The 27776-nt window shown below is 46.7% G+C and overlaps 2 protein-coding genes across 5 annotated transcripts in view; one reads left to right on the top strand and one right to left on the bottom strand.

Annotated features, from left to right (window-relative positions):
* AMFR (autocrine motility factor receptor) overlaps window positions 1-17252 on the top strand; it is a 68677-nt gene extending 51425 nt beyond the window's left edge. For 2 of the 3 annotated variants that reach the window (XM_032157376.2, XM_058441000.1), the window contains exons 11-14: window positions 9559-9693; window positions 11355-11438; window positions 14585-14769; window positions 15642-17252. In XM_032157376.2, coding sequence (XP_032013267.1) covers window positions 9559-9693; window positions 11355-11438; window positions 14585-14769; window positions 15642-15789 — 552 coding nt within the window. In that variant the 3' untranslated portion in view covers window positions 15790-17252. Of the gene's footprint in view, window positions 1-9558; window positions 9694-11354; window positions 11439-14584; window positions 14770-14863; window positions 14983-15641 lie in introns of those variants that run through there. The other variant, XM_058440999.1, reaches the window with a different exon arrangement.
* Window positions 17253-21410: 4158 nt separating this feature from the next.
* Window positions 21411-27776, bottom strand: part of GNAO1 (G protein subunit alpha o1) — a 169684-nt gene continuing 163318 nt past the window's right edge. The window contains exons 7-9 of one of the 2 annotated variants that reach the window (XM_032157373.2): window positions 27127-27280; window positions 23604-23819; window positions 21411-22561 (exon numbers count right to left, since the gene is read on the bottom strand). In XM_032157373.2, coding sequence (XP_032013264.1) covers window positions 23632-23819; window positions 27127-27280 — 342 coding nt within the window. In that variant the 3' untranslated portion in view covers window positions 21411-22561; window positions 23604-23631. Of the gene's footprint in view, window positions 23820-27126; window positions 27281-27776 lie in introns of both variants that reach the window. The other variant, XM_058441001.1, reaches the window with a different exon arrangement.

The raw sequence follows: 27776 nt of genomic DNA, 5'->3' as shown, positions 1-27776 counted from the left end.
TGTATTGCCTTTGCTCTTCTGTCAAAAATCAGCTAACTATGTGGGTTTAGTTCTGGGCTCTCTATTCTGTTCCATTGATCTACTCTTTTGCCAATACCACATTGTCTTGATTACTGTAGCTTTATAATAAGTCTTTTAGACAGGCAGTGTCAAATCCTCCAGCTTTGTTCTTCTTCAATATTGTATTGGCTATCCTGAGTCTTTTGTCTCTTCATATAACTTTAGAATCATTTTGTCAATATCCACAAAATAGCTTGCTGGGATATTGATTAGGATTGCATTGAATCTGTACATCAAGTTGGGAAGAATGGACATCTTGAAAATATTTAGTCTTTCTGTCCATGAACGTGGACTATCTCTCCGTTTATTTCTTTCTTCGTTGATATCATTTATCAAGATTTTGTAATTTTCCTCATAAGGATCTTATATGTATTTTGTCCTAAATATTTTGTTTTGTGGGGGCTAATATAAAGCATACTGTGCTTTTCTGTCTTTTTTCTTTCTTTTTTTTTTTTTTTTTGAGACGGAGTCTTGCTCTGTCGCCCAGGCTGGAGTGCAGTGGCGCAATCTCGGCTCACTGCAAGCTCTGCCTCCCGGGTTCACGCCATTCTCCTGCCTCAGCCTCTCCGAGTAGCTGGGACTACAGGCACCCGCCACCACGCCTGGCTAATTTTTGTATTTTTAGTAGAGACGGGGTTTCACCATCGTCTCGATCTCCTGACCCCATGATCCGCCCACCTCGCCCTCCCAAAGTGCTGGGATTACAAGCGTGAGCCACCACACCCGGCCTGTGCTTTTAATTTCAAATTCCACTTGCTCGTTTTTGTATATAGAAAAGCAATTGACTATAGTATGTTAACCTTGTATCTCACAACTTTGCTGTAATTGCTTATTAGTTCCAAGAGTGTTTTTATCAGTTCTTCCAGATTTTCTACATAGATGAGCATGTCATCTGCAGAGTTTTATTTCTTCCTTCCCAATCTGTTTGCTTTTCTTTTCTTGTCTTATTGTGTTAGCTTGGACTTCTAGGATGACACTGGAAAGCAGTGGTTAGATGGGACATCTTTGTCTTGTTCCTGATCTTAATGTGAAAGCTTTTGAGTTTCTCATCATTAAGCATGATGTTAGTGGTAGGGTTTTTGTAGATATTCTTTATCACAGTGACAAAGTTCCCCTCTATTCCTAGTTTACTGAGAGTTTTTATCATGAATGGGTGTTGGATTTTGTCGAGTGATTTTTCTGCATCTATTGATAACGGTCATGTTACTTTTCTTTTTTAGCCTGTTGATAATATTGAAGTATGTTAATTGATTTTCAAATGTTGAACCAGCCTTATGTACCTGGGATAAATACCACTTGGATGTAGTGTATAATTATTTTTATGCATTGTTGGATTTGATTTGCTAATATTTTATTGAGGATTTCTACATATGTGTTTATGAGAGATGTTGGTCTGTAGTTTTCTTGTAATCTCTTTCTCTGGTTTTAGTATTAGGGTAATGCTGACCTTATAGTTAGGAAGTATCCCTTTTTGCTTCTGTCCTCTGAAAGAGATTGTAGAGAATTGATACAATTTCTTCCTTAAATGTTTGGTAGAATTCACTAGCAAACTTGGCTGATGCCTTCTGCTATGGAAGATTATTAATTATCTATACAATTTCACATTGTCTATTTGTTCTTATGTAAGTTTTGGTAATTCTAATTATAAAAAGTGATCTGTATATTATTTCTTGTATTAGCAATTTAGGTCCTCTCTCTTTCTTAGTTAGTTAGCTTGGCTTAGAGGCTTATCCATTTTATTGATCATTTCAAAGGACCAGCTTTTGGTTTCATTGATTTTTCTCTATTGACTCCTTATTTTCAATTTCATTGATGTCTGCTCTCATTTTGATTATTTGTTTTCTTCTGCTTACTTTGGATTTAATTTATTCTTCTATTTCTAATTTCCTAAGATGGAAACTTGTTTATTTTATGTCTTCTTTTCTAATATATACATTCATTGCTATACATTTTCCTACAAGCACTGCTTTACCACATCTCACAATTTTGATAACTTGCGTTTTCATTTTCATTTAATTCAAAATATTTTAAAATTTATCCTGAGAGATCGTCTTTGATCTATGTGTTATTTAGAGGTATGTTGTTTAATCTTCATGTATTTTGAGATTTTCCAGTTTTCTTACTGTTAATGATTTCTGCTTTAAGAGCAGACATTGTGTAATTTATATTCTTTTAAATTTATTTTAAGATGTGTTTTATGGCTTAGCTTGTGGTCTGTCTTGAATGTTCTATGTGAGCTTGAGAAGAATGTGTATTCTGCTGTTGTTGGATGAAGTAGTCTACAGATGTTGATTGTATACAGTTGATTGATGGTGTTATTGAGTTCAGCTGTGTTCTTACTGATTTTCTGCCTGCTTGAGTGTTCATTTGTGATAGGTGTTGTAGTCTCCAAATCTATTTGTTTCTCTTTGTGGTTCTTTAAGTTTTTGCCTCAGTTTGTCTGATGCTTTGTTGTTAGGTGTATATACTTTATTTATTAACGTTATTTATGTATTTATTTTTTGGAGACAGAGCCTCACTTGGTTGCCCAAGCTGGAGTGTAGTGGCCCGATCTTGGCTCACCGCAACCTCCACCTCCTGGGTTCAAGTGATTCTCCTCCCTCAGCCTTCTGAGTAGCTGAGATTACAGGCGTGCGCCACCATACCCGACTAATTTTTGTATTTTTAGTAGAGATGGGTTTCATCCTGTTAGACAGGCTGGTCTCAAACTCTTGACTTCAAGTGATCTGCCCTCCTCGACCTCCCAAAGTGCTGGGATTGCAGGCATGAGCCACTGTGCCCAGCAGGTGTATATACTTTAAAGATGTCATGTCTTCTTGGAGAATTGACCCCATGATCATTTTGTAATGCTGTTCTTTATCCCTGATAACTTTGCTTGCTTTGACGTTTGCTCTGTGAAAGTAATATAGCTGCTCCTGGTTTCTTTTGGTTAGTGTTGGTGTGGTATATTTTTCTTAATCCATTTTCTTTTAATCTGTATGTGTCTTTATTTTAAAGTGGGTAAACAACATTCAGTTAGGTCTTGGTTTTTTTTATTTACTCTGACAACCTCTCTTATTTGGTACATTTAAGCCATTGATGTTCAAAGTGATTATTAATGTATTTGGATTAATAACTACCATTTTGTTACTGTTTTCTATTTGTTGCCCTTGTTTTTTGTTCCTATTTTTGTCTTCCACTCTTTCTCTGCCTCTTGTGGTTTTAATTGAACATTTTATAGAATTCCATTTTTCTCCTTTCTTAGCATGTCAGTATACTTCTTGTTACTTGTTTTAATGCAGGTGTGTCCAATCTTTTGGCTTCCCTGGGCCACGTTGGAAGAAGAATTGTCTTGGGCCACACATAAAATACACTAACACTAATGATAGCTAACGAGCTAAAAAAAGAAAATTAAAAATATCTCATAACGTTTTAAGAAAGTTTATAAATTTGTATTGGGCTGCATTCAAAGCTGTGTGGGCCATGAGTTGGACAAGCTTGTTTTAATGGTTGCCCTAGAGTTTGTAATATACATTTGCAACCAATTCGTTTATTTTCAGATAACACTATACCACTGCATGGGAAGTGTGAGTACCTTTTGATAACAAAACAATCCTAATTCCTCACTCCTGTCCCTTTTATCATTGTTGTCATTCATTTCACCTGTATGTGAGTACATAAGCACACACATGCACAAGCACATATAACTGAATGCGCTGTTGCTGTTATTTTGAACTGAACATTTTGCTAAAGAACAGTTTTTATTTATCTTTATTTATACCTTCTTTGATACTCTTCCTTTCTTTATGTAGAGCTGAGCTTTCTGACCTATATTGATTTCTTTCTCTCTAAACAACTTTTTATTTTTAACATTTCTTGTAAGGCAGGTCTCACAGCAACATATTCCAACTTTGGTTTGTTGGAGGCAGTCTTTGTTTCTGCATCCCTTTGGAAGGATAATTTTGTGGGATATAGAATTCTCTGTTGGTGAGTCTTTTCTTAACACTTTAAATACTTCCCTTCGCTGTCTTCTTGCTTGTGGGGTTTCTGAGGAGCTGTCGATGTCATTCCTATCTTTGCTCCTCTAGAAGTAAGGTGTTTTTCCCTCTGGCCTCTTTCAGGATTTTTTTCTTAATCTTTGATTCTCTATAATTTGAATTTGATGTAGTTTTTTTTTTTTTTTTTTTTTGCCTTTGTCCTGCTTGGTACTCTCTAAGATTCCTGGACCTGTGGTTTGGTGTCTGACATGAATCTGGGAAAGTTCTCAGCCATTATTGTTTCAAATATTTCTTGTATTCCTTTCTCTTTTCCTTCTGCAGTTCCCATTAAGTGCGTTTACACCTTTTTTAGTTGTCCCACAGTCCTTGAATTTTCTGCTCTGTTATTTTCAGTTTTTATTTTCTTTGCTTTTCCATTTTTTTGAGATGGAGTCTCACTCTGTCACCCAGGCTGGAGTGCAGTGGCACGATCTTGGCTCACTGCAACTTCCACCTCCTGAGTTCAAGCAGTTCTTCTGCCTCAGCCTCCCCAGTAGCTGGAATTAGAGGCGTGCACCACTACACCTGGCTAAATTTTTGTATTTTTAGTAGAGACAGGGTTTCACCATGTTGCCCAGGCTGATCTTGAACTCCTGACCGCAAATGATCCACCCGCCTTGACCTCCCAAAATGCTGGGATTACAGGTGTGAGCCACTGCACCTGGCCTGCTTTTCCGTTTTCAAAGTGTGTATCTCAAGCTCAGAGATTCTTCCCTCAGCTGTGTCCATCTATTAATAAGCTTGTCATGGGAATTCTTCACTCGTGTTGGTGTTTCTGGTCCCTGGCACTTCTCTTTGGTTCTTTCTTAAGATTTCCATCTGCCTGCTCATGCTGCCCGTCTGTTCCTGCATGCTGTCCACTTTATCCATTAGTGCTCTTTGCATATTAATCATAGTTTTAAATTCCCAGTCTGTTAATTTCAGCATCTCTGCTCTGTGTGGCTCTGATGCTTGCTCTGTCTCTTCAAATTGTGTTTTTTGCGTGTTAGTATGCCTTATAATTTTTTCATGATAGTTGAACATGATGTACTGCGTAAAAGGGACTGTGGTGAATAGGCCTGTCATGATGTAGGTGTCAGGAGAAGGAAAGAAGCATGTTGTAGTCCTGGGATTAGGGCTCCGTCTTTTAGTGAGCCCATGCTGTGGACTGTGAACTTCAACCTACTTCTCAGTTTCCCCTCCTCCTGTGGGACAGGATGGTTCGAGTGGACTCGAGTTCCCTCAGGTCGGTGCAGCTCTGATCAGACCCCAGCAGATGAGATTCTGGTTGAGTAGTTTCTCCTGAGGGCAGACGTTAAGAACAGAGTGCCCTGGCTGATTTCACTGAGGTGCTTTTTCTCCTCCCTGTGCTGGAAGCAGGAAGGGATGCTTGTTGGATATTTACTGAGAATCCTGATCACTCCTGGCACTCAATCTCCCAGTATTACAGTGGAGCTCCCCCTGCCAGAGTGCCCTGGAATTTTTACATCTCAGAGTTGTTACACTGAGTCTGTACCAATTTGTCAGTTATAAGTCAGGTTTTCCTCCATGGTTTTTTGTTTTTTTTTTTTAAGACCGAGTCTCGGCCGGGCGCGGTAGCTCACGCTTGTAATCCCAGCACTTTGGGAGGCTGAGGCGGGCGGATCACGAGGTCAGGAGATCGAGACCACGGTGAAACCCCGTCTCTACTAAAAATACAAAAAAAAAAAAAAAAAATTAGCTGGGCATGGTGGCGGGCACCTGTAGTCCCAGCTACTCGGAGAGGCTAAGGCAGGAGAATGGCGTGAACCCGGGAGGCGGAGCTTGCAGTGAGCCGAGATTGCGCCACTGCTCACTGTGTCGCCAGGCTGGAGGCGAGATCTTGGCTCACTGCAACCTCTGCCTCCCAGGTTCAAGCAATTGCCCTGCCTTAGCCTCCTGAGTAGCTGGGACTACAGGCATGCACCACCACACCTGGCTAATTTTTTGTATTTTAGTAGAGATGGGGTTTCACCATGTTGGCAAGGATGGTCTCGAACTCCTGACCTCAAGTGATCCACCTGCGGGATTACAGGCGTGAGCCACTGTGTCAGGCTGTTGTTTTTTAAGGGTAGATTGGAAAGCACGTCTGGTATGTGCATAGGAATGATCACTGAGGGGCAGAGATCGATGGGACAGAACAAATAGAAGAGTCAACTGAAAGAACAGGCTAGGGTGGGGAGCTGAGCAGGAGAGAGGGTTGTGAGGAGGGATGGATATAGCTACAGGCATATTGAGATTTAGTTTAAAAAGAAGGCGTGGCTCACAGCCAAGGGGTGGAAGCAACTGAAATGTCTACTGGAGATGGAGGGATAAGGAAGATATGGCAAACCTGTACAGTAGGATAATACTCAGACTTCAAAAGGAAGGGAATCCTGTTGCATGCTGCAGAATGAATAAACCTGGAGGACATTATGCTACATGAAATAAGTCTACCACAAAAAGACAAATACCACATAAAACTCTTACAGACAGCAGAATGATGGCTGCAGGAGGGCTGGGGTGAGGCGAAATAGGAGTGTTGCCCCATAGATATAGTTTCAGTTTTGCAAGATGAAAAAGTTCAGGTCTGTTGCACAGCCATGCGCCTGTAGTTAACACTGCCACACTATGTAGTCATCCCTTGGTATCTGGGGATTGGTTCTAGGACCCCCTCCTTCAGATACCAAAATCCATGAATGCTCAAGTCTCTGATATAAAATGGGACACTTTAACCCTTAATAGTTTAAGGTAAAAAAAGAAAAAGATGGGGGAAGGATACTGTTTGCATATAACCTGCGCACATCTTCCATATATTTTAAATCATCTCTAGACTACTTCTGATACCTAATACAATGTAAATGCTGAGTAAATGGTTGTTACACACTGTATTGTTTAGGAATAATGACAAGAAAGCCTGTGCACGTTCAGTACAGACACGGCCATCCTTGGCCTAACTATACAGTACATGTCAGCAACAATGTAACACTTGCTCCAGGGCTGGCTGAATCAGCCTGTGAAACTCACCTATATAGTGGTACTGAGGGCTCACTTACACTGCCAAATGGTTAAGATGGCAAATTTTATCTGCTTGGGGCCATAATAAAAGAAGGAAGCATGACTCTCCTGGCTCCTCTTTCTCCTTAAACCTCAGCTGGGCTGCCAACAGAGAGTGAGGGTGACATCTTGGTGCGTATAGGTGGCCTGGGAGTGTGGTCGCCCAGTGCACTGCTGGGCTCATGGCAGGCATTGCGGGGGTTCTTTGGGGTCAGGCAGCTGTTGAAGCTCTGCAGCTGGACCATCCCACCCACCTCCTTTAAAAAGTCAAGACTTCAAAGGTGTGCAACCCTCCTAGGAATCAGAATTCCCTTCTTGGAGTTGTTTAGAATTCTCAGGCAGGCCCTGGCTATTCTTCCTCCGGTTCTGTGATGGTTTGGAGTGGACTATTTTTGGTACAACTAATTTACTGGAACCATGCATTTTTTATTAAGATCTAATAATTAACTTGCTGGATTTTCTGGTAGAAAAGCTTTGGTCTAGTAAAATGAATCTTAGGCATTTTTTATTTGGGAAATGAGGGGGAAGCTGTTTAAGAATAAAGAGAAATTTTATCTGATTTTAGAGGTTTTTATGGACTCTTGCCCAGTTAGATTTGACCTGACCTGGGAGAATAATGATCAACTCATGTTTACATAAACAAGCTGACTGCAGGAACAAGGAGGCCCTGGGGGCCCTGGACATTGCTTATGTTGCCAACATTCCACCCCCAGCAAGAGCTCTAAGCAGAGCTCGGTGACGACCTTTTCCTTCAAGGTCCTGACGTTGACATACTCCCTGTTCCTTCTACAGTCAGAACAACGTGTTCCTAGGAGCTAATATCTCAGGAGGACTTTATTGTGCCCCTAAGGCAATTATTTTTTTCTTCCTTTTTTTGTTATTAGAACTTTTCCAAAAATAAAACCTTGAATGTAGACATTTATAGAATTAATTTACATATGTGGAAAAAAAAATCCAGAGCTGCTTGGACAGAAGTATGGATGGTGGTGTGGCCAGGTCTATGCCTGCTCTCCCTACACACACACCCACCCTAGAGCCCTACATAAACTCTGAGATGTCTCCAGAGTACAGTTGGAAAACTCAGCTCCAGGGCAGTATAAGGAATTTGCATTCTCTGTAATTTTTTTAAATTGAGATATAATTGAAATAGAGTAAAAATGTATCCTTTTTAATATCCAGTTCAACACATAATTGTGTATCATCATAATCAAGATGTAGAACAGTTTGATCCCCACCCTCCAGAGCTCCACCGGGTCTTTTTGTAGTCATGTCCTTCCCCAACCCTCAGCCCCTGGCAACCACTTCCTTCCCCAGTCCTCAGCCCCTGGCAACCACTTCCTTCCCTGACCTTCAGGCCCTGGCAACCACTTATCAAGTTTCTTTCCCCATAATTTTGCCTGTTTCCAGATGCCATATAAATGGAATTATACGCCTGGCTTTTGAGTCAGACCTCTTTCACCTAACATGATGTATTTGAATTTTATCCATGCTATGTGTATCAGAAGTTTGTTCCCTTTAGGAATTATATCTTTAAGGAAAACACATTTTTATACCCAAGATATTTTGAGCTTTAAAATGAATACTTTTAAAACATTTATTTATTTGATGTGTTTACAGGTTACAAGTGCAGGTTTCTTACATGCACATATTGCGCAGTGGTGAAGTCTGGTGAAGTCTGGGTTTTTAGTGTTACCGTCACCTGAAGAGTGAACATTGTACCCAATAGGTAGTTTTCCAACCCTCCCCCGCTCCCCTCCCCTCCGTACCCTTCCACCTTTCATAGTACAATGTCTCTTATTCCACTCTGGATGGCCATGCATACTTGTTGTTTAGCTCCCACTTAGAAGAACATACGGTATTTCAGTTTCTGTTCCTGAGTTACTTCACTGAGAATAATGGCCTCCAGTTTCATCAATGTTGCTGGAGAAGATATGATTTTTTTTAATGGCTGAGTAATATTCCATGGTATATATGTGCCTCATTTTCTTTATCAAATCCTGTGTTGAAGGACGCTTAGGTTGATTCCATATTTTTGCTACTGTGAATAGTGCTGCAATAAACATATAAGCGCAGGTATCTTTTATATATAATGATTTCTTTCCTTTTGGGTATATACTCAGTAGCGGGATTGCTGGTTCGAATGGTAGTTAAAATGAACACTTTTTAAAACTGGACTATTCTAGTCGAGCCTCTCTTGGGATCCAGTTGGTTTTCTGTGCTCTTCTTATGTTGAAATTGATGCTGTCCACAGTTGCCTGTTTGGCTTCCTGGAAAAATACTAAAGGGACTGCAGTGTGAAGGTGACCTACCGAATAAAGGTGGCTCCCTTACCTGTGTTTTCAGGGCATGACGCCACATTCACTGCCCAAAGCCTGCCAGACACTGTGACTTCAGTGAGCAACTGTTGACAGTAAACGTTTCTGTGGATTCTGTATTTGTATTCCTGTAGGCTCATCAGATTCAAGAGATGTTTCCCCAGGTTCCATACCATCTAGTGCTACAGGACCTCCAGCTGACACGCTCAGTTGAAATAACAACAGACAACATTTTAGAAGGACGGATTCAAGTACCTTTTCCTACACAGGTAAAACTGGGGTTTTAAAGCATAATAAATGGATTCTATCTTCACAAAGATTGAATACTGTAGGTTAATCGGTTTAGTTACTTAACAGCTGAATATCATTTATGACTTAATGAAGGGTTTCTATAAACTCTCTAACTTTCCCAAATTAATAACTGAGAACAGACACACCAAAGATAAGGTGAGTATTTGAGTAACTTTTTGTTCAGATATACACTCTACACCAGCCTGCCCTTGCCAGTCTAGGAAGTCATAGTATTGGTTCCTGTTGGACAAGGATTGGCAGCATTTTTTTGTTTAAAAGGCAGATAATAAATATTTTAGGCGTTTCAGGACACATGATCTTTGTTGCTTCTCAACTCTGCTGTCATACAGCAGCCATGGATAGTATTTAAGTAAATGAGCAAGACTGTGTTCCAATAAAACTTTATTTACAAAAATAAGAGTAGTGAACTTGGCCTTCAGGCTGTAGTTTGCCAACCCCCTGCCCTAGGAGCTGTGCCATCTGTCCCTAATTGGCTTTGCACACTGGTGTGGTGTTCCACTAGCTACTGTTCATCTATCTGAGATGGTATTTTTGATTTTTAAAAAGGTCAGATCTCTACTTTGATGAACATAAGAAGTATTAATATAGATGAGCCTTCTGGCAGGACCGTGGAATTTGTATATGATCAGGGAATAATCTACCCCAAATTTTTCAATTTTAGTATGTAAAAATATGTGGAAATCTATTAATAAAATTATAAAACCTGAGACGCTTTGAAGAAGAAAGAGCAAAGACTCAGTCACATGGGCTGAGATATTAGATGTGGTTCCCAGTTCTCAGCATTTTGACCTGGCTGTTGGCTGTGGATTTCCCCAGAAGCGGGCCCTGGGACAAGATTTGAATGCACATAGTTTGGGAAGTGGTCCCAGGAATCACAGGTTGTGGGTGGGGACATGAGCTGGGGAAGGGAGAGTGGCCAGTAATGGGTTTGTTATCAAGCAGGTTTGTTATCACTGTGGGTGACTGAAGCTCCTTCCCATTTGGGGCCTCTGGGATCCAGTGCAGAACATACCCCTCACAGGAGATGAGGAACTGGGGTGTTCACAGAGTAATTCCCTCCCTCACTGGTTGAGGGCTGCCTCTGGGGGTGGCTGAACTACCTTATGCAGCCAGAGAAAGTCCTCAGGCAATGAAATACAGACACTGGCGAGCCAGCACTGAGGTGGCAAGACCTTACTGGCTGGTCCCCAGTGTCTGCAGCATTGTGTGAGATCTTAAACTGGCTAGAAGGACAGTAACAGCAGCACCTGTTTCATAGGACATGAAGATAGACGAGACAGTCATGTCCCAGTTTTCCTTGGTGCCATGCCGAAGTTAGGTGTTCAGTGAGTGTTCTCTGCTGTTATCATTGTTTTTGTTGTCTAATTACTGTTATTCAAAAGGAAACTAAATGTGCGGCCAGTTGCTGACTCTCAGACTTGGAACTCTAGGTTAGGCCCCAGGCTCCCTTGTCTTGCTTTTAATCTTTATGGCATTTTAATTTCTGTGGTGCTGTAAACTTCCTTTGAGTTACAGGCTGGGTTGGGTACCACAGCTCCCTCTGCACACCAGGGTTTCCCTGTCTGTGATTTGATTTCTGTGTGACTCTGGACTGTTTGTGGTACTGTTTCTCTTCCAGCGGTCAGATAGCATCAGACCTGCATTGAACAGTCCTATGGAAAGGCCAAGCAGTGACCAGGAAGAGGGAGAAACTTCTGCTCAGGTAAGACCTGCACTCTAGTGAGAGTGAGTTCATGGAGCTGTGGAGGGGGAATGTGGTCCCGGCAGTGGTCTTCCTCAGTCCTGAAGCTTGCAAGGCTTAGGGCAAGAGTACAAAAGAAACTGTGCTGTATCCACCCCAATCATGAAGGATAGCAAATCAGGCTGTGCCCGTGGTTTGGCCTGTGTTTCCACGCAGGGCTGGCAGCCACTCCCTGGGGATTGCCCTCATGTGCTGGACGAGAAAGGGGTTGTGTTCCCCTGGGCCAGCCCTGCCACCTTCAGCCTGAGTGAGAGCCCATGGAAGGACAGAAAGAAGCTGGGCTCAGGACCGTGAGGGTGCCTGGACCCATCTAAACCCAGATGGGGATAGCCTAGGGCAAGCTCTCCAGGGACCCGAGGCCATTGAGATGCCCTCCCCCACACCTCACTTGTCAAACTCAGGATTTCCAGATACATCCATGCATTTTGCAAAACTGAGACTGCCTGAGCTGGGTGGGGCTGGGGGGAAGCATGGCTTTCTTGAGAACCAGATCTGTCTGTTGACCCACTTTGGGTGCCTTGAGGTGGCCACCCTAACTAACTACAAGCAGCAGGGCCGAGGTGCCACCTCCCCCCACCCCCTACCCGCGCCCTCTGCCCCTACACCTGTGGTCCTGGATCCCACTTCTCTTCTGTGATTCTCATTCGCTTCCTCAGTTACCATACTGTTAGAGCACTTTCTTATGCGACCACAAATAAAAACTGGACAACCCTGCCTTGGCCTTTCTGTGTTTGTGCCATGCGGGGCTTTCCTGCACGCGGGCTTGGGTCTAGGATGGTGCTGCCTTCCTTACCGGGGTGCACAAGGTCTCCTCTAGAAGCACTGGTAAGTGACACAAGCTTTCACCTCTTGTGTTTTTCTCTACAAAGAGGAAACAGTAAACACTACTAGGCCTTCTTCAAATCTGTTGCTGGGTTAAGATTTTCATATCCACATCTGTAATTGGATTATGCATCATTTGTGAAATGGTGCATGGCTTCTAAGGAAGGGGTTCATGTCTGCATTTCCAGTTTTTGAATAGCTGGCGCAGCTGAGATATGGACGCTATGGGCTTGGGGACATCTGTGGGTATAGCATATTCAGTCCCTGTCTTGATTTTCCACTGCTGCTTCTAGAGTTAGCATGAAGAGTTCTGGATTTTATATATATATATATATATATACACACACACACACGTATATATATATACGTATATATATATATACGTATATATATATACACGTATATATAGGTATATATATATACACGTATATATATATACACACACACACACACACATACATAATGGAGGAAAGTATGTGTTTCACAAGGAACCTTGCTGTGCAACATTTTTGGTCATTTGTGAAGAAATACAAAGCCCTTGAATAACAATTAGTTAACAGAAACCTCAGTGTAGCCCAGTAAGCTTGTCAGCTCCACTCTCCCTCTGTTCTAATGTCTGCCCTGCCCCACTCAGGCTGGAATTAGTCAGGCATGCAGCTGCACAGAGCAGGTCGCGGTGGGCGGCTCTTTTCTTTCTAACATCTCGCCTCCTCGCTCACCATTCTTTCTAACCTGCTCTAGGGTCAGGCTTAGAGGAGAGGGATAGAGTAGGACAGTGAGACCCCAGCGTGTGTGTGTGTGTGTGTGTGTGTATACGTACGTACATGTGCCAACTACGTGTGTCTGTGTGTGTGTGTACATGTTATGCCAACTATCTCCCTGTCCCCATCTGGCCCCAGAAACTCCTCCTTTGACCCTGGGCTGGCTATTGATGACCACTCCCACCTTTATGGTGGTCCCATTACCTCTCCAAGTGGTCCTTTTGGGCAGAGTTGTTTTCAACAACCTTAGGTTGGTTCCCTCGTGCAGGAGCCCTGTCCAAGCTCCAGGACACACACAGTGTTGTCTGGAGTCAATGGAAGGCGAACGTGCTCCCGTCACAGCTCCCCCCGCCCTGTTTTTTTATGGGCTCCTGCCAGTTTCTTTCTGTAGATTTCTCAAGTGTATGCAGCCACCAGTTCCCCCGTCCTTTGACTCTAGGGAATACGAATGGTTCTCTTGAAGTTCCCTCTCGAGCTTAGCTGAAGGCAGGAAAAAGTGAGGGTAAGTCCAGCAGGAACTCTGAAGTAAAACAGCCTGCCTCTCAGCTGCACCCACCTCCACTCTGTCGCAGCCTAGAAGCGGGCCATGGGCTGACCCTGGCCAGCCCAGGTCTGCATCTGGGAGCATGAGCAGCGCAGATGGTCAGCCACCTGCTAGGACTTGGGGGTGCCTGGGCATTGTCGTGGACTTTGGAGCTTCAACCAAAGCCAAGGAACCATATAATCCATCCTGTCTCTTTTCAAAAGATCCTTAGGGCTGGGCACAGTGGCTCACGCCTGTAGTCCCAGCACTTTGGGAGGCTGAGGTGGGTAGATTACTTGAGCCCAGTAGTTTTGAGACCAGCCTGGGCAACAAAGCAAAACCCTGTCTCTACAAAAAAACACAAAAATTAGCCAGATGTGGTGGCATGAGCCTGTGGTCCCAGCTACTTGGGAGGCTAAGTTGGGAGGATCACCTGAGCCTGGGGAGGTTGAGGCTGTGGTGAGCAGAGATTGTGCCCCTGCACTCCAGCCTGGGTGACAGAGTGAGACCCTGTCTGTAAATAAATAGATGCTTAGCATTTTTCCTTTTTACCTCTGTTTTCAGAGTCAATTGAGGATATAAAATTTGTGCAGAAGATTTGATAAGACTGGTTTAAATTTTTGAGCAATTAGTAGAAGTGAACAGAAAATTCTCGGGATGTAAACTCACGGTTGTCGTGTTGGTAGCGTATTCTAAGAGTGCAGCTTGAAGGTGCTTACGATTTTCATGCTGGTAATCATTTACTTACCCTCTGTTGCCGAACATTCTGTGTGAGTCAGGTCATGTTCTTAGTACTGCTCAAGCCATAGGCAGCAGGCCTGCCCTCAGGGAAGCTGCTGCTCCATTATCCGTAACTTGTGGTTCCTAGTTTCTGCCTCCCTGCTTGGCAGCAGCCTTCTCTTTGCGTCCAGAACAGCCGTGTCTGGGGTGCCCTGTAGGTGAGGAACCTGCAAGGAGGCCTGTGCTCACAGCTGCCTCCTTGCTTCCTGCCCCGTGTCCAGACCGAGCGTGTGCCACTGGACCTCAGTCCTCGCCTGGAGGAGACGCTGGACTTTGGCGAGGTGGAAGTGGAGCCCAGTGAGGTGGAAGACTTTGAGGCTCGTGGGAGCCGCTTCTCCAAGTCTGCTGATGAAAGACAGCGCATGCTGGTGCAGCGTAAGGACGAACTCCTCCAGCAAGCTCGCAAGTGAGTCGCTTCTCCAGACCACCTGGCATAATCCAGGTCAAAAACTAGTGGCTGAAGGCCGTTATCAGGCCCCATGTCTTCTCTTTTTAAACAGATGCCAACAGTGAAAAGCCATTACATGCCACCCCAAAACTCAGCTTTCAAGCCTCTCTTGAAAAAACCAGAGCATCTGGTAACACTGGGCCCTGCTGGTCTACCTCTGATGCTGGTATTGTCAGTCATCTCCTGTGGACCCCTTTGGCCACGCTTGCCGAGAGAGCACTTGTGTGCTAACCTGTTCTAAGCCCTTTATATGAATTACTTTGACAGCTCTAAGAGGGAGCACTGTTAACCCATTCAGCTGACATACAGCTGAAGAAATGGAGGCTAGAGAGGTTAGCACTGGCCTGGCCCTGGCGTCTGCCTCCCAGGTCCTCCCTCTTGACCGCTCTGCCTTTCAGCCGAGCATTGTGCACACACACAGCGCGTCTGTGCGTCACACACCCATGGTTGGTGGCAGCTACAGCAGGTGTGTCCTGTGGATAGAGGGGGTTTTGTTCCAGCTATTGAGGACAGGGCCAGCACTGTGTTCCTCAAATAGGTTTAGGCCCTGGCAGACCCTGTGATTGTGGGGTTTCTGTGCTGTGTCTGTGGGTGGGTGGAGGGGACGGGCATGAAGAGACAGCACGGAACAGCACTGAAGGGTTCCTCCCTGGTGCAGAGAGAATTTGCGCCCATCTGTTGGGGGCTGGATGTCTTGGTCATTGGGTGGTGCTGAGTGACAGCTTCATGAAGGTGGCTGGATATGGGGAGATGTGAAATCAACCTTCTGGCTGTGTTCCACAGCTCCCCATCTCTCCCATGAGAGAGAAAAACTCTTCTGTTTTTTCTAGACGTTTCTTGAACAAAAGTTCTGAAGACGATGCGGCCTCAGAGAGCTTCCTCCCCTCGGAAGGTGCGTCCTCTGACCCAGTGACCCTGCGTCGAAGGATGCTGGCTGCTGCTGCGGAACGGAGGCTTCAGAAGCAGCAGACCTCCTAGCGCTCCCTTGCCTTCCTCAGCTGCCTCCTGTGCCCTGTGCCCGGCTGACCGGAGGAGGCCTGTCCCAATTCTGTCCGCTCCATGGAAAGGCGGGCTTGACTGCATTGCCGCTGTATAAAGCATGTGGTCTTATAGTGTTTGGACAGCTGACAAATTTAATCCTTCTTTGTAATACTTTCTATGTGACATTTCTCTTCCCCTCAGAAACACTGCAAATTTTAACTCTAGGCATGATCTCTTCTGGTGTTGACTGGACTGCTTGGGGTGGGGGACGATCAGGAGGAAGTGAGCAGTCGCCTGCCTGCAGCAGGCAGCTTCTACTCCTGCCTCATGCGTACGTCCCACAAGTGCAGGTGTCCTGAGCACCACATCCAGCGGGAAGAGTGTGGGGGAGACGCACAGTGTGAGCCCACCCCCACGTCGTGGGTAACATCTGTTATCAAACTGCTGTCGTTGTGGAAGCATGTAGACTGTGCCAGAGGCCAGACCGACGGGCTCATGCACCCCTGAGCCAGCAGGGCATCTTGGAAAAGGAACTCTTGGTTCAATACCTGGAGCAGAGGAGGGGAAAGTCCAGGGCTGTAGGGTGTGATGAAATCACCCCTTTCTGTCCCACTACGTCTGGGACTGACCTTCCGAGCCTCCAGTCCAAAGCTGGCTTCATTTCCGTGAACTCTGGTGCTCCTGCATCTCATGAGTGTGCCCCATGGGTCCCCTCCCCTCTCATCATTTCCTTGTCCCGTCTGGACCTGGGGAGTGGTTAAGCAGCAAGCTTTGGTTTCTGGTTTTCATTCGTTGGTCAAGTAAATTAGGCAGTGCTAAAGCCTGTGGGTTTGGTCCTTGAACAAGATGTGGGCCTTGCGAGATGGGCGAGTAAACTTTGAAGGGCTTTATTAAAGAAATAAAAGAGAACTTTTGTATCTTGCATCCTGGGAGCGCTGCGTTTTCCTAGCTGTGTTATTCCTGGTTTAATTCAGCGGAGAAGGTAAGGTGTGAACCTATATGCCTTGGAGCAGGCCCAGGTCCCAAATCTCTTCAAATTCTTCACGTGTTTAACTTTAAGGATTTGAACCATGAAGTCATAGGTTACAGACTTCAGTTTTATGCCCCATTGGATTACCTTTTTTTTTTTTTTTTTTTTTTTACTGTTTGAAAGCTTTGTTTTATGGTAGTCCTTTTGGGAAGAATCCAGTATTATCTACAATTATTGGCAAAGTTTAAATGTATTTTACATAACTGAAAGTTTTTAGAATGTTGAAAAGTAATTGAAAAAGGTGATAGGTAAACTTTTAGGCAAAGATAATTTATTTCAATAAATCAAAAGCCTTACCTTGAAATGCTGTTAGTACATTTCTGTGATTTTTTAAAAAAAAATTTGTTTTGCTGAGAGCATAGCTATTTGTTTTTATTGTAAAACAATAATAATAAAAAGCAAACTACTGGTGTGTTGTGTGTGGCTGGAAGCTAAGGCATGTTTTTGTGTGGCTGGAAGCTAAGGCACCTTTTTCCAGAGGTGCCAACGTTAAACCCCATTTTGATTTGGATTTTGTGTATACTATTTTGGTTGGAGGGTTTTTTTCCCATGTTTTTGAATTGGGAACTTTTGTTTTTCCTAGTAGTGTATTTGGAGAAGGCAGAACTACATTTTTCTTCCCCTTGTATTTATATCATTTTTTTTTCAGGTAAGTGGGTAGCAAAAGATTATTTTACTGTCCTTGAATAACGTTATACTTTACATGTTGCACCCATTATAGGTGCCACTAATTCCACACGTTCACAGGTTTCTGATGTGTGAAAAGAGAAAATTATTTGGATCAATTTTAGAGGGTCTTGACACATTACAAAACAGCCATATCACAGTGTTTAGAGCAGGAGCTTATTAAGTAGCTTAAAATGATCCAAGAAGTGAAGTCCTCAGTCTGCCTTTCCATTTTACACCTGAACACTTGAGGATTTCACCACTTCCTGGGGGCGTCTGGGACAGGTGCTGAGGGCAATGGCAGTTATGCTGGGGGCTTCCTCTCCCAGGACCCCTTTTGCTGCCCTGCTAGCTGCGGGGTCAGGCAGATGGTCCTCACGCCCAGCCCCTGGAGAAGCAGTACTCAGGGCTGTGGGTCCAGGTTTGTAAGCACAGCAGAAGGAGCATCCGGGTGCTCTGGTGAATGGTGGTTGAGCTGCCCCTGGCCTCTGTGGGCTCTTTTGGAATGAGGCTGTGTTGCCCTCTCCATTTTCTTAGTGGCCCTGTTTTGACCACCTAGGTTCTCTTCAGTTTTTGTTTTGTTTTGAATTTTGAGGCTTTTCTGTACCATAGAGGATGGTGGACCATGTGGCTGTTTCACTTGTGTTGATGTGAATCCAGGTGCCCAGGTGGCCTGTTGGGCCTGATTTTCCACTTGGGCTAAGTAGACAATATGCCGTTTTATCTGTAGCCAGCCGACTTGATCCTGTCTCTGGTGACTTTCAGTCCTGCTGGAGCAGGACACACATGGAAAAGGAAGCCACTGCCTTGCCGACAAGCCCTGGAAAGGAGCAGCGGCCGCCTGCCTGCCCTCGAAGGCCCTCTGTCATCTGGAGCCTCCGTCTTGCCGGGCTCTGCTGCTTATCTGTTAGGCTAGACGTGGTTCCAACCTTGGCTGCATGTTAGAATCACTTGTGGAGCTTTTAGATAGAGTCATTTACTGTAAACAACTGTAGTGAGCCGTCTCTGGCAGCCATCACACACGCAAGGTCAGGCTCTCACAGTGCGCGACAGAGCAGTCTCTGGGACCAAGGAGATCCAGTCATGAAATACAAAAGAGGGCAGAGTTGATTTGAGAGGAATCTGTCCACTTGCAACTCTTGGGGTTCTGGTTCTGTGGGGGAAAAAACAGGTTTCTCCCCAAGAGAGGAGTCTGTGGTGCCTTTTCTGTTTTCCTTAAGAGCTCTGAGTCATTAGAGGTCCCCTCTAGATCTTTTCATGTGGTACCCAAGATGGCAAAGAAGAAAGAGGAGGGAAGAGGGGAAGTAAGTGGGAGGCTGATTTTTGGGAACTGAAGTGCACAGAGGAAACAAGCACATCATTTTTTTTTTTAAAGAGGGGGTTCCAGTCAACTAGAAAAAAATTACCAAAAACAGGATCCCAAAAGAGAAAAAGCAGGAAGGCCTTACCAAGATAAACATGTATCTTGAATATCAGCTTTTAATTAAGCTGACTTCTAACCGCAGAGCTCTTAAAATCCTTTAAAATCTCATATTACCCAATTTTAGCTGGGACAAACAGCTGATATTTCTGGCTTTTGAGTCTTTTTAACCAAAGATACTCTCCCAAGTGGCAAAGCCTTATCCCCAAACATCAAAAGTCATGCAAATATCAAACCAAAAGGAACTAATTCTCTGGGGATGGAATTGGCTGTAGCAGTGAAAGGGCCACTTTTTTTTTTAAATCTTGCCCGGATCTGAAGCAGGCAGTTTGAGCGTTTAAAGGATTTTAACTGGTTTCAGATCTGATCTCAGCCGGAATGTTGCTCAGATCATTTTCTGGATGTTAGCATTCCAACATCAGTGTCAGTTATTAGTCCTGGTTTAGAAAAAAAAAGTGTTGGATCTGCATTTTTATAATCTCGGTAGTTTTATTTGTGTGCATTTCCCCCCTTTAGAGAATTACTCTTTTAATGTCCTGTCTTACTGCCTTAAGCAACTGCCAGCTAGGCAACAAAAGTGCATTTTGGAGCCCCGTCTTCATTGGGTAGTCTAACTGGGCAAACAACGGCTCAGGAATCTGGCAGCCCCCAGAGCCAGAAGAGGTTCACAGCGACTCTGAGACTTTCTCAGTAGAGTTTCAGGGCAGAGATCAAAGACCTGGAGGGATTCCACAGGTGGCGATGATGGATACCTTTTGTTTACCTCCTGAATAGAGGCAATTTTCTCAGAGTTTCTTTTAGAAGCTTTTTAGGTGCCATTGGAAGTAAATCTATTTGATTTGGTTCTAATTAGAACTAGCTTTTTACAATTGTGTGCACAGATAAACCAGGGGGGGGAAAGGATCTTTTAAAATATATATAACAGGTTCTGCCCCCACTCTCCTTGTTCCAATTTAATTGGCCTTTTTGCTGCATCCTTTCCAAAAAATGCTATGACCTCCCTTCTAGGAAAAATGAGGCAAATAAACTTCTGTTGGTTTTATCTGCAAAACTCATTTGAAAGTTGGGAAAGAACCCTATTAGAATATGGCTCGGTTTTTAGAGAAATTCAAATATGCCATATATAGAAAATGTCATGGTTTCCTTCAGCCTTCCATGTGGATCTTGGTTTGTTACAAAGTCAAACTGTGGCCTGGATTGCAAACCTTCCCCTCAATAGAGAGGGTAGGTCATGTGCCCCTCTCTGCAGATAGCAAGTTGGGGTTTGGGGAACTGGGGGGAAAGCAGAAGAGGTTTAAGGGGTGCCTGTATTGGTTGGGTATTTATAACAGTGCCTCTTGTTCTTCCATAGTCTCTGAAACAATATCCCCTGCCTCCACCCCCTTGATTCAAAAGACTGCTGGAACTTGCCCGAGAGAGGCCTTTTTGAGCCTCGAATTCCCATTTGTTGAGATGTGGAGAGGATTCCAGGTAACTGACCTCTTGGCCGCTCCCCCATCTCACTGAAGACGGCATGATACATGATGCTCTTGGCCGCTTGTACAGTAAGTGGCGCGTGGACAAGATGCAAGGAGTTCAGTGGGCTGCCGTTGCCTCCAGGCCCCTGTTGCAACCCATTTGCTAATTATTACAGCAAAAGCAGATCAATGTAGGGGATGGGTGAGACCTACAGTCTGGGGGAGGAACAGGGATCAGACTCTGCCTGCCCCACTGCACCGCTGGGTTACCCCCTGCGTGTTTGGCCTGCAGGGGGCTTCCTGGCATCCAGGTGCAGTCAGGGAGCAAATCGAAGGCAGCCTTCCTGGTCAGGCTGGGCCCAAGCTCGTCCTGGGCATGTGAGTAGCTGGAAACTCTTGGGTGCAGATGGGCTAAGGCAATTGGCCTCATTCTTGGGACCACCCATCCTCCCACTGTGGGGGAACCGCTGGCTACAGAAGAAAGAGGATCCTGCATGATAGGAGAGGGGGCTCGCCTGCCCTTCTTGCATTTCTTCCTTCCTAATCCCCACTTCCACCTCATTTCTCGAAAGCAAACAAAACCTGCTGAGGGTGAGGAGGCGCCGGGAGCCAGGAGGAGAGGGCATCGCAGGAGAAAGTGGTGGCTCCCCTGCCCTCATTCCCAGGCGGCACTGGGCAGTGGTCGTGTCAACTGTGCTCTGAGCTGGGGCTCCAGTGACGGCACTGAGGGGATGGGAAGGTCCTGTAGGGGACTCCTAACTGCCGGCCTACCAGCGTGTGTGGCCGAGTCCCTCCTTCCCTCTCCTGCCAGAATGAAGCCCACCCCAAATAACCATCGTTGGAAGGCACAGGGTGAGACTCAGGAGTACAGACAAACATTCTCTTTTATTGAGCTACACAGGAATTTTCCATTAGTCAGAGAAGTAGACTGGCAGTGTGTAAGATATCACAGAAACCTCACCGATTGGGAATAGAAAGGCTTACAAAGACCCGTGGGCTTTTTTTTCTTTTTTCCTTTTTTTTTTTAAGTTTTTTTTTTTAAATTTTTTGTGTGTTTTGTCTTTTTGCCTCCTCTTTATTTGAAATGGCTGTGACTGGTCTTCTTCAGCAAAGATTAAGTCTTAAAAGTGAAACCGTGAAGAGGTTTAGGGTTTGGGTATTAGTCAAAGTAGAAATGACATAGGATTGGTCATGGAAACGGCGGCTTTAATGTAAACACTACATTCCATCTTTTTAAATTTTTTTGTTTTTTTTTCCATCTTGTGGTATTTAAAATTTTTTTTTTTGTTCTTTTTGTCTGCAGCACAAACATCCCCACATGAGAGAGCGGACACAGGGCACCGAAACAAAGGCAGAGGTGGGGAGGGGCGCACACACGAAGGGGGGTGTCAGCTGGGACCGGAAATCCAACACGGCAAAGGAAAAAAAACACAACCCGTTTCCCAAAGACTAGGAAAACTGATCCGAGGGGTGGGGGGTGGTAATACATAGTACTCGGCAGGACAAAAATAAAAACAAAAACTGCAAAAAAAAAAAAAAAAAAAAGGAACCAAAAAACCCCTACAAAGGCTATCCGTAGAAAGGGGGTCAGTGGGCAGATTGTTTTCTATGGGGCTGGATTTCCATATACGATGGGTGTTCTTTTTGGCAGCTACTGGCCAGTGAGAGCTGTGCTTTTTCTATACGAACCTGGAGTGAGCGTGTGGTGGGAGTGGCTTAGGGCCGCCAGGTGGCGTCTGTGGTGTCTGGGCGGCCGGCGGGCAGCAGGGTTTGCCCGGCCTGAGCACACTCCTTGGACCAGTGCACCACACCGGAGCCCCGGGCGGCAGATGGGCCCTGCCCCCCAGCAGGAGCCCCATGGGCTGCGCCGCGAGGTGGGACGGGGGCAGGCGTCGATGCAGATGGGTATGTTTGTTTTGCAAGAAAAAGAAAGAAATATGGATGAAATGGTGAGTTTTCCTTTTTTTTAAGCTACAAAGCACATGAGAAATGTTCTTTTTTTCCTTTCAAATTCTAAATGTGAAGACTCAACTAAAACCGGATTCTACAGCATTCTACAGAAATACACAGCCGTCAGTCACTCTGGGGTCGTAGGTTAGACAGGGGCTTGATACAGAAAGGCTGTGTGTCTTACAAAGGCCAAAAGGTCATGCTACCAGGAGATCAACGTCAACAGCAAAGAGTCCATGAAGCAGTCTGTAGAGAGAGAGATAAGGGGTCCAGTCTGACCATTTTCTTTGATTTTAAAAACCAACCAACCAACCAAAAAACCCTAGAACATTTTGACTAACGCTGGGGTGAAGCGAGATGGGGCAGCAGCACGAGGGGTCAGGAACCCCAGTGAAGCCCATCCCGGGCGCCTGGGGAAGCCCGGCCCCCCGAGACCCTGAGACCCTGACTCGGGTCAGGCCCACAAGTCCGGCCCTCCCCACCACGCCTGTTCCCCTCGCTCCCCGCCTTCCCACATGCCCTCTTGGAGCGGGGCTGGTTTCAACTCTGCAGGTGAACTTGAGTCCCCTCCTGTCAGCTGCTTTTAGAAAGCAGTCCAAGTCTCCCTGTTCTCTGATTCTTGCCATCTTAACATGAATAAAGAAAACTCAGGAGACAGTGGATTGGTCGGAGCAATGATGCTTCTAAATTCCTGAAATTAACAACCACCACCACCCGAAAGAGAAGCATCCTTAGATTGTTCTGTTGTTGGGAGTGTAGAGTGAGGAGAGGCTTAGGGCACTGGCCATTTCTGAAAGGGTCTGGAATTTGCCAAGAGCAGGACGGAACTGAGGGCGCAGAGGCTCTGAGGGTGGAACACAGAGAGCTGGCTGGGCCAAGGCCAGGGCTGTTCTGCCATTCCCCTGCTCTCAGAAATGGGGCTGAGAGGAACACCTCGGGGCTATCCTCAAAAGGAGGGACTCCCAAACCAAGCTCCCATCTGGACATGTGTGAGTGTGTGTACACACACACACACGTGCATGCTCACGTGCCGTCCCAGGAAAACCTCCATGAGCTATGGGATGGTGGTCAGTTGTGTCCGCAGCTCTTTCTAGTACAAACTAAAAAGATTTTTTAAATATATATTTGTATATATATATATATATATATAAGGTTTTGTTATGCCTCTTTAAAGTTTATTTACCAACTTGCATTTGTTAGTGGGGTGTGTGTGTGTGTGTGTGTGTGTGTGTGTGTGCGTGTGCGCGCGCGCGCACGCAAGCTGTTCTGTGGGTGCTGGAATCATTACCAAATAGGTTGCTATACAGGACAAGAGGTCAGTACAAGCCGCAGCCCCGGAGGTTGTTGGCAATGATGATGTCGGTGACGGCGTCGAACACCACTTGGATATTATTCGTGTCTGTGGCACAAGTCATGTGACAATATATTTCTTTGTTGGGTGAGCGGTTTTTGCTTTCAAATTGTGCTTGGATGTAGGCGGCTGCGTCTTCATAGGTATTGGGGCCTGTAACAAGACACAGAAGAACAGGGAGAGGCCCTGATGAGCGCTGTGGGTGGACAGGGCTGGGGACATGAAGACAAGAAGTGGGTTGTGGCGTGTCTCAGGAAGTGGGATGAGACAGGAAGGGAGCAGTAGGAACTGCTGGGCAGTTCCAAGCCGTAGTTGCATTTTAAATTAAAGAACTATTTTTTTGAGATGGAGTTTTGCTCTTATTGCCTAGGCTGGAGTGCAATGGCATGATCTCAGCTCACTGCAACCTCTGCCTCCCAGGTTCAAGCGATTCTCCTGCCTCAGCCTCCCGAGTACCTGGGACTACAGGCGCATGCCACCACGCCCAGCTAATTTTTGTATTTTTAGTAGAGACGGGGTTTCACCATGTTGGCCAGGTTGGTCTCGAACTCCTGACCTCAGGTGATCCACCTGCCTCGGCCTTCCAAAGTGCTGGGATTACAGACGTGAGCCACCACGCCTGGCCTTGCTATTACTTTTGATAGCAAAACTGCAATTTTGCACCAACCATACACAGGCTGAGCACTTGCCTGGCTTTGGACTTTGCAAGATCTCTTACTGTTTTCACAGCAGATCCACCTGGGAGCCCCGCCTGAGACAGCAGTGGCCACAGATGAACCCTTTTGCTTCCTAGATGAGCAAATTGAGGCACCGCCCCATGGTCTAAACCAATCCTGCTGATTCCAGTAAACCATGAAAACAAAGTCTGGAGAGGGGCCTGCCCAGGAGGGTGGTGGGCACTCAGAGGGACCTGAACTCCTTCCTCATTGGTTTCCTTTAAGAAGAGGCCACTCGGCAGGGCTGGCAGCATATCATTAGTAGTCGTGGTTCTTGAGGGAGTGGCCAGGACATGGGGACATTGATGTCCCTAAGGTGGGAAGTTTAAGGGGACATCAGCATGTATGATGCCAACTGGGGGCCTTCTGTCCCCACCAATTCCTTGGGTGTACAAGGGGCAAGGGGCAGGGGGTGTGTTGTCATGGCTGAGACCAGCTCTGGGCAGCCCAGCAGGAGTGCCTGGACCCACAGTGCAAAGCCTCATCCTTGATCCGCTGGTGCAGAGATGCCAAGCCCACAGCACAGCTGTTAAGGACTGGACAAAGCAGCTTGTGTGGACCCTGCCCAGGAGCTTCCTGTCTGGAGAGAGCCGAACTGGGCACAGACCCAGGTGGAAGGTGGCCACAGGAAGCTGTCCAGGTGGGAGGAGTGCCTCGTGCCTTCGCTGTGTCTGCCGAGCCCAGCGTCCTCTCACAGCCCTGCTGCTGCCCACCCACGCTGGCCCACACATCCCTTAGAGAGCCGGCCACCTCCTGTCCCACCCCTGCTGCTTGTTTTGTGCCCTCACAGGTTTGCGCTTCATGGGGCCACTGCACTGGTGACTATCTGTCATCCATGATATCTGAATTCAAACTGGATTCCTCTGAAGGCCCTGGAGAACTCATGTTTCCCAGGTTCCGACTGCCCTTCACTGGGGCATCTAGTGCTTGCACTCCACAGCAGTGAGACTGGCCACTCCCAAGTCAGGCCCCAGTGGGACACTGGACAAGAAAGAGCCATAGGGTTGGGCCTGTCTCTGAGGGTAGCCCTGGCCTGAGGGGGCCTACTGGACTCCATTGTTGTGGCTGGGAGAGGTCAGCAGTGGCTGCCAGAGTGGGCTACAACCTGGCTCTGCCCAAGGGCCACCTGGGGGTGGCCTTTCAGGGCTTGTCCTGTGCCCTCCTGCCCTCACTCCATCCTGCAGAGGGCACCTTCTCTGTGGCCAGTTCCCTCTCCCCTAGTTTCCATCCTCTGAATAATACCAATGGCAGCCACAGCCCAGCGCTTCAGTAGACCTGGCACCGAGCAGCTGTCCTTCCAGTCACCCTTGGGGTGGGCATGATTACCCATTGTGTTGACCAGATTAGAATGAGGCACAGGTGACTGAGCAACTTGCTGAGCTGCAGGTGGTCTGGCTCCAGAGACTACCTGGGCTCCCTGCCCTATTGGGACTTCGTTGGAGAGCCTTGAGTGCAGGGCACAGTTCCTGGCCCCACCACCCACTCTGCACCTTGGGAAGGGCAAGAAGAACCTTGCAAATTCACATTAGCATGGACCATCAGTGAGGACATGGTTTGTGCTCAGAATTAGCTCACAGCCATTCTTCACACACTGCTCCCAGCTGTGGGGAAGGGTGGGAAGACCGGCATCGACCTATGCTGAATGTGGGTGCCCTGTGGCTGGGCTTGGGGACCCGTGTGGCCCTGAGACTGAGCCCATGCCCAAAGCCTTACTCCGGGGCTGTCAGAACGTGGGTTCCTGGCCGAGCCAACCTGTGCCCTGACCTGGCGGATGACAGGACACCTCCTCCTCCATGGCAGGGTGCTGGCCCTCTGCACTCTGTAGTCTGCAAAGGCGACTCCTACCCCAGGGACCCCTAGAAGCTTCCCAGCCCCTAGAGGGACCAGGGCTGGGCTCTGGCATCCCATCAGTGCTGCTTTTAGGCATTAGCAGCAGCCCAGAGCTGGCCCATCCCATGGAAGCCACCCTCCCTCATCCATCCATTTGGAAAGAGCCTCACTGAGTGGGGTGGGAAAGGTCTGTGATACATTCCCCTGAGAGCAAGAAGAAAGCCCCAGAGAAGGCAGAAGAAAGGGAGGCAGGGATGCAGGAGGCTTGCAAATAGCTGGAGTGGTTGGATTTGGGGCAAACACCAGGGACGAAGGAAGAAGGGGAGAGAGGAGGTGCAATGGGGCTGGGGTTGGGGAGGGAGGGCAGGCCCGATGTGGGATGGGTGGAGTGGTCTGGCTGGGCGGCTGCACAGAGATGAAGCATGTTCCGGGCACCAAAGCAGCGAGCAGAGAAAGCAGGTGGGGCCAAGAGGCAGCCCAGGCCCTGTTCACAGGCCACGTGTCCACCTTTCGGTTTCATGCAAAGGTGCTGTGGGGCTCTGGGCAGGGGTGAGGAGAGGCCACTGCTGAGATTACAGGAGGCTGTCCTGAGACCTCTTCTAGAGGGTGACCAGGAGGAAGGGGGAAGCCTGTGATCCTGTCCTGCCCCCTGCTCCCCACCATGTCACTCCTGAGTCACTTGGTCCTAACACATATATCTTAGGAGGGGCCATTCCCACCACACTGAGGGCTGTGTCCTGGGAAGCCCAAACCTGGTGGCACAGCACTGTTTTTCTTTTGTGCCCCACCAGACTCCTGCAATGGGTCCCGCTCGCCAGCTAGCCCCAGCAGTGCTGGCCAAGCAGCCTGTTCTCTGAGCCATGGGTCCCTGTCAGAGGCGGGCCTTCCCCTGCACAGGACTGCCTGGCACCCACCTGTGTATTCAGGAAAGCAGATGGTCAAAGGTGACTTCTTGATCTTCTCGCCAAAGAGATCTTTCTTGTTGAGGAAGAGAATGATGGAGGTATCGATGAAGAACTTGTTGTTACAGATGGAGTCGAAGAGCATGAGAGACTCGTGCATGCGGTTCTGCGGCCGCAGGAAGGGAGGAGAGAGGACAGACAGTGGGAGGGAGACACAGAGACAGGGAAAGAGAAGGAGAGAATTAGGCTTGACAGAGAGGGACTGGGCTACTCGGCAGCTCCTCCGAGAGGCTGCCAGATGGAACCTGAATCAGTTACACCTCACAGCACATCTCATTCCCTGCTTCCAGAGAACCCGTCATGTCGGGGCCAGAGGCAGAGACTGGACTGGACACCAGCCATGGCTCTCTGGGGAGGCTGAGGACAGGATGACCCGGGCTCTCCCCACTGCACAGTTCCCAGCTATGCGAGGGTCTCCCGGCACACGTGTGTGTGGCTGTGTGTGGGCGTGTGCCTGTGTGTGTGCGTGCGCCTGTTATGTGTGCCTGTGTGTGTGCGTGTGCATGTGTGCCTATGTGTGTGCATGTCTGTGTGTGTGTGTTCGTCGGGGGTGGTGGAGTCTGGACTGGAGCCAGAGAGCTGGGCTTTGGCCCTTCCTGCCT

This window comes from Hylobates moloch, unplaced genomic scaffold, assembly GCF_009828535.3.
Source record: "Hylobates moloch isolate HMO894 unplaced genomic scaffold, HMol_V3 SCAFFOLD_6, whole genome shotgun sequence".
Classification (NCBI taxonomy): domain Eukaryota; kingdom Metazoa; phylum Chordata; class Mammalia; order Primates; family Hylobatidae; genus Hylobates; species Hylobates moloch.
This window is presented reverse-complemented; position numbering and strand designations above follow the sequence as displayed.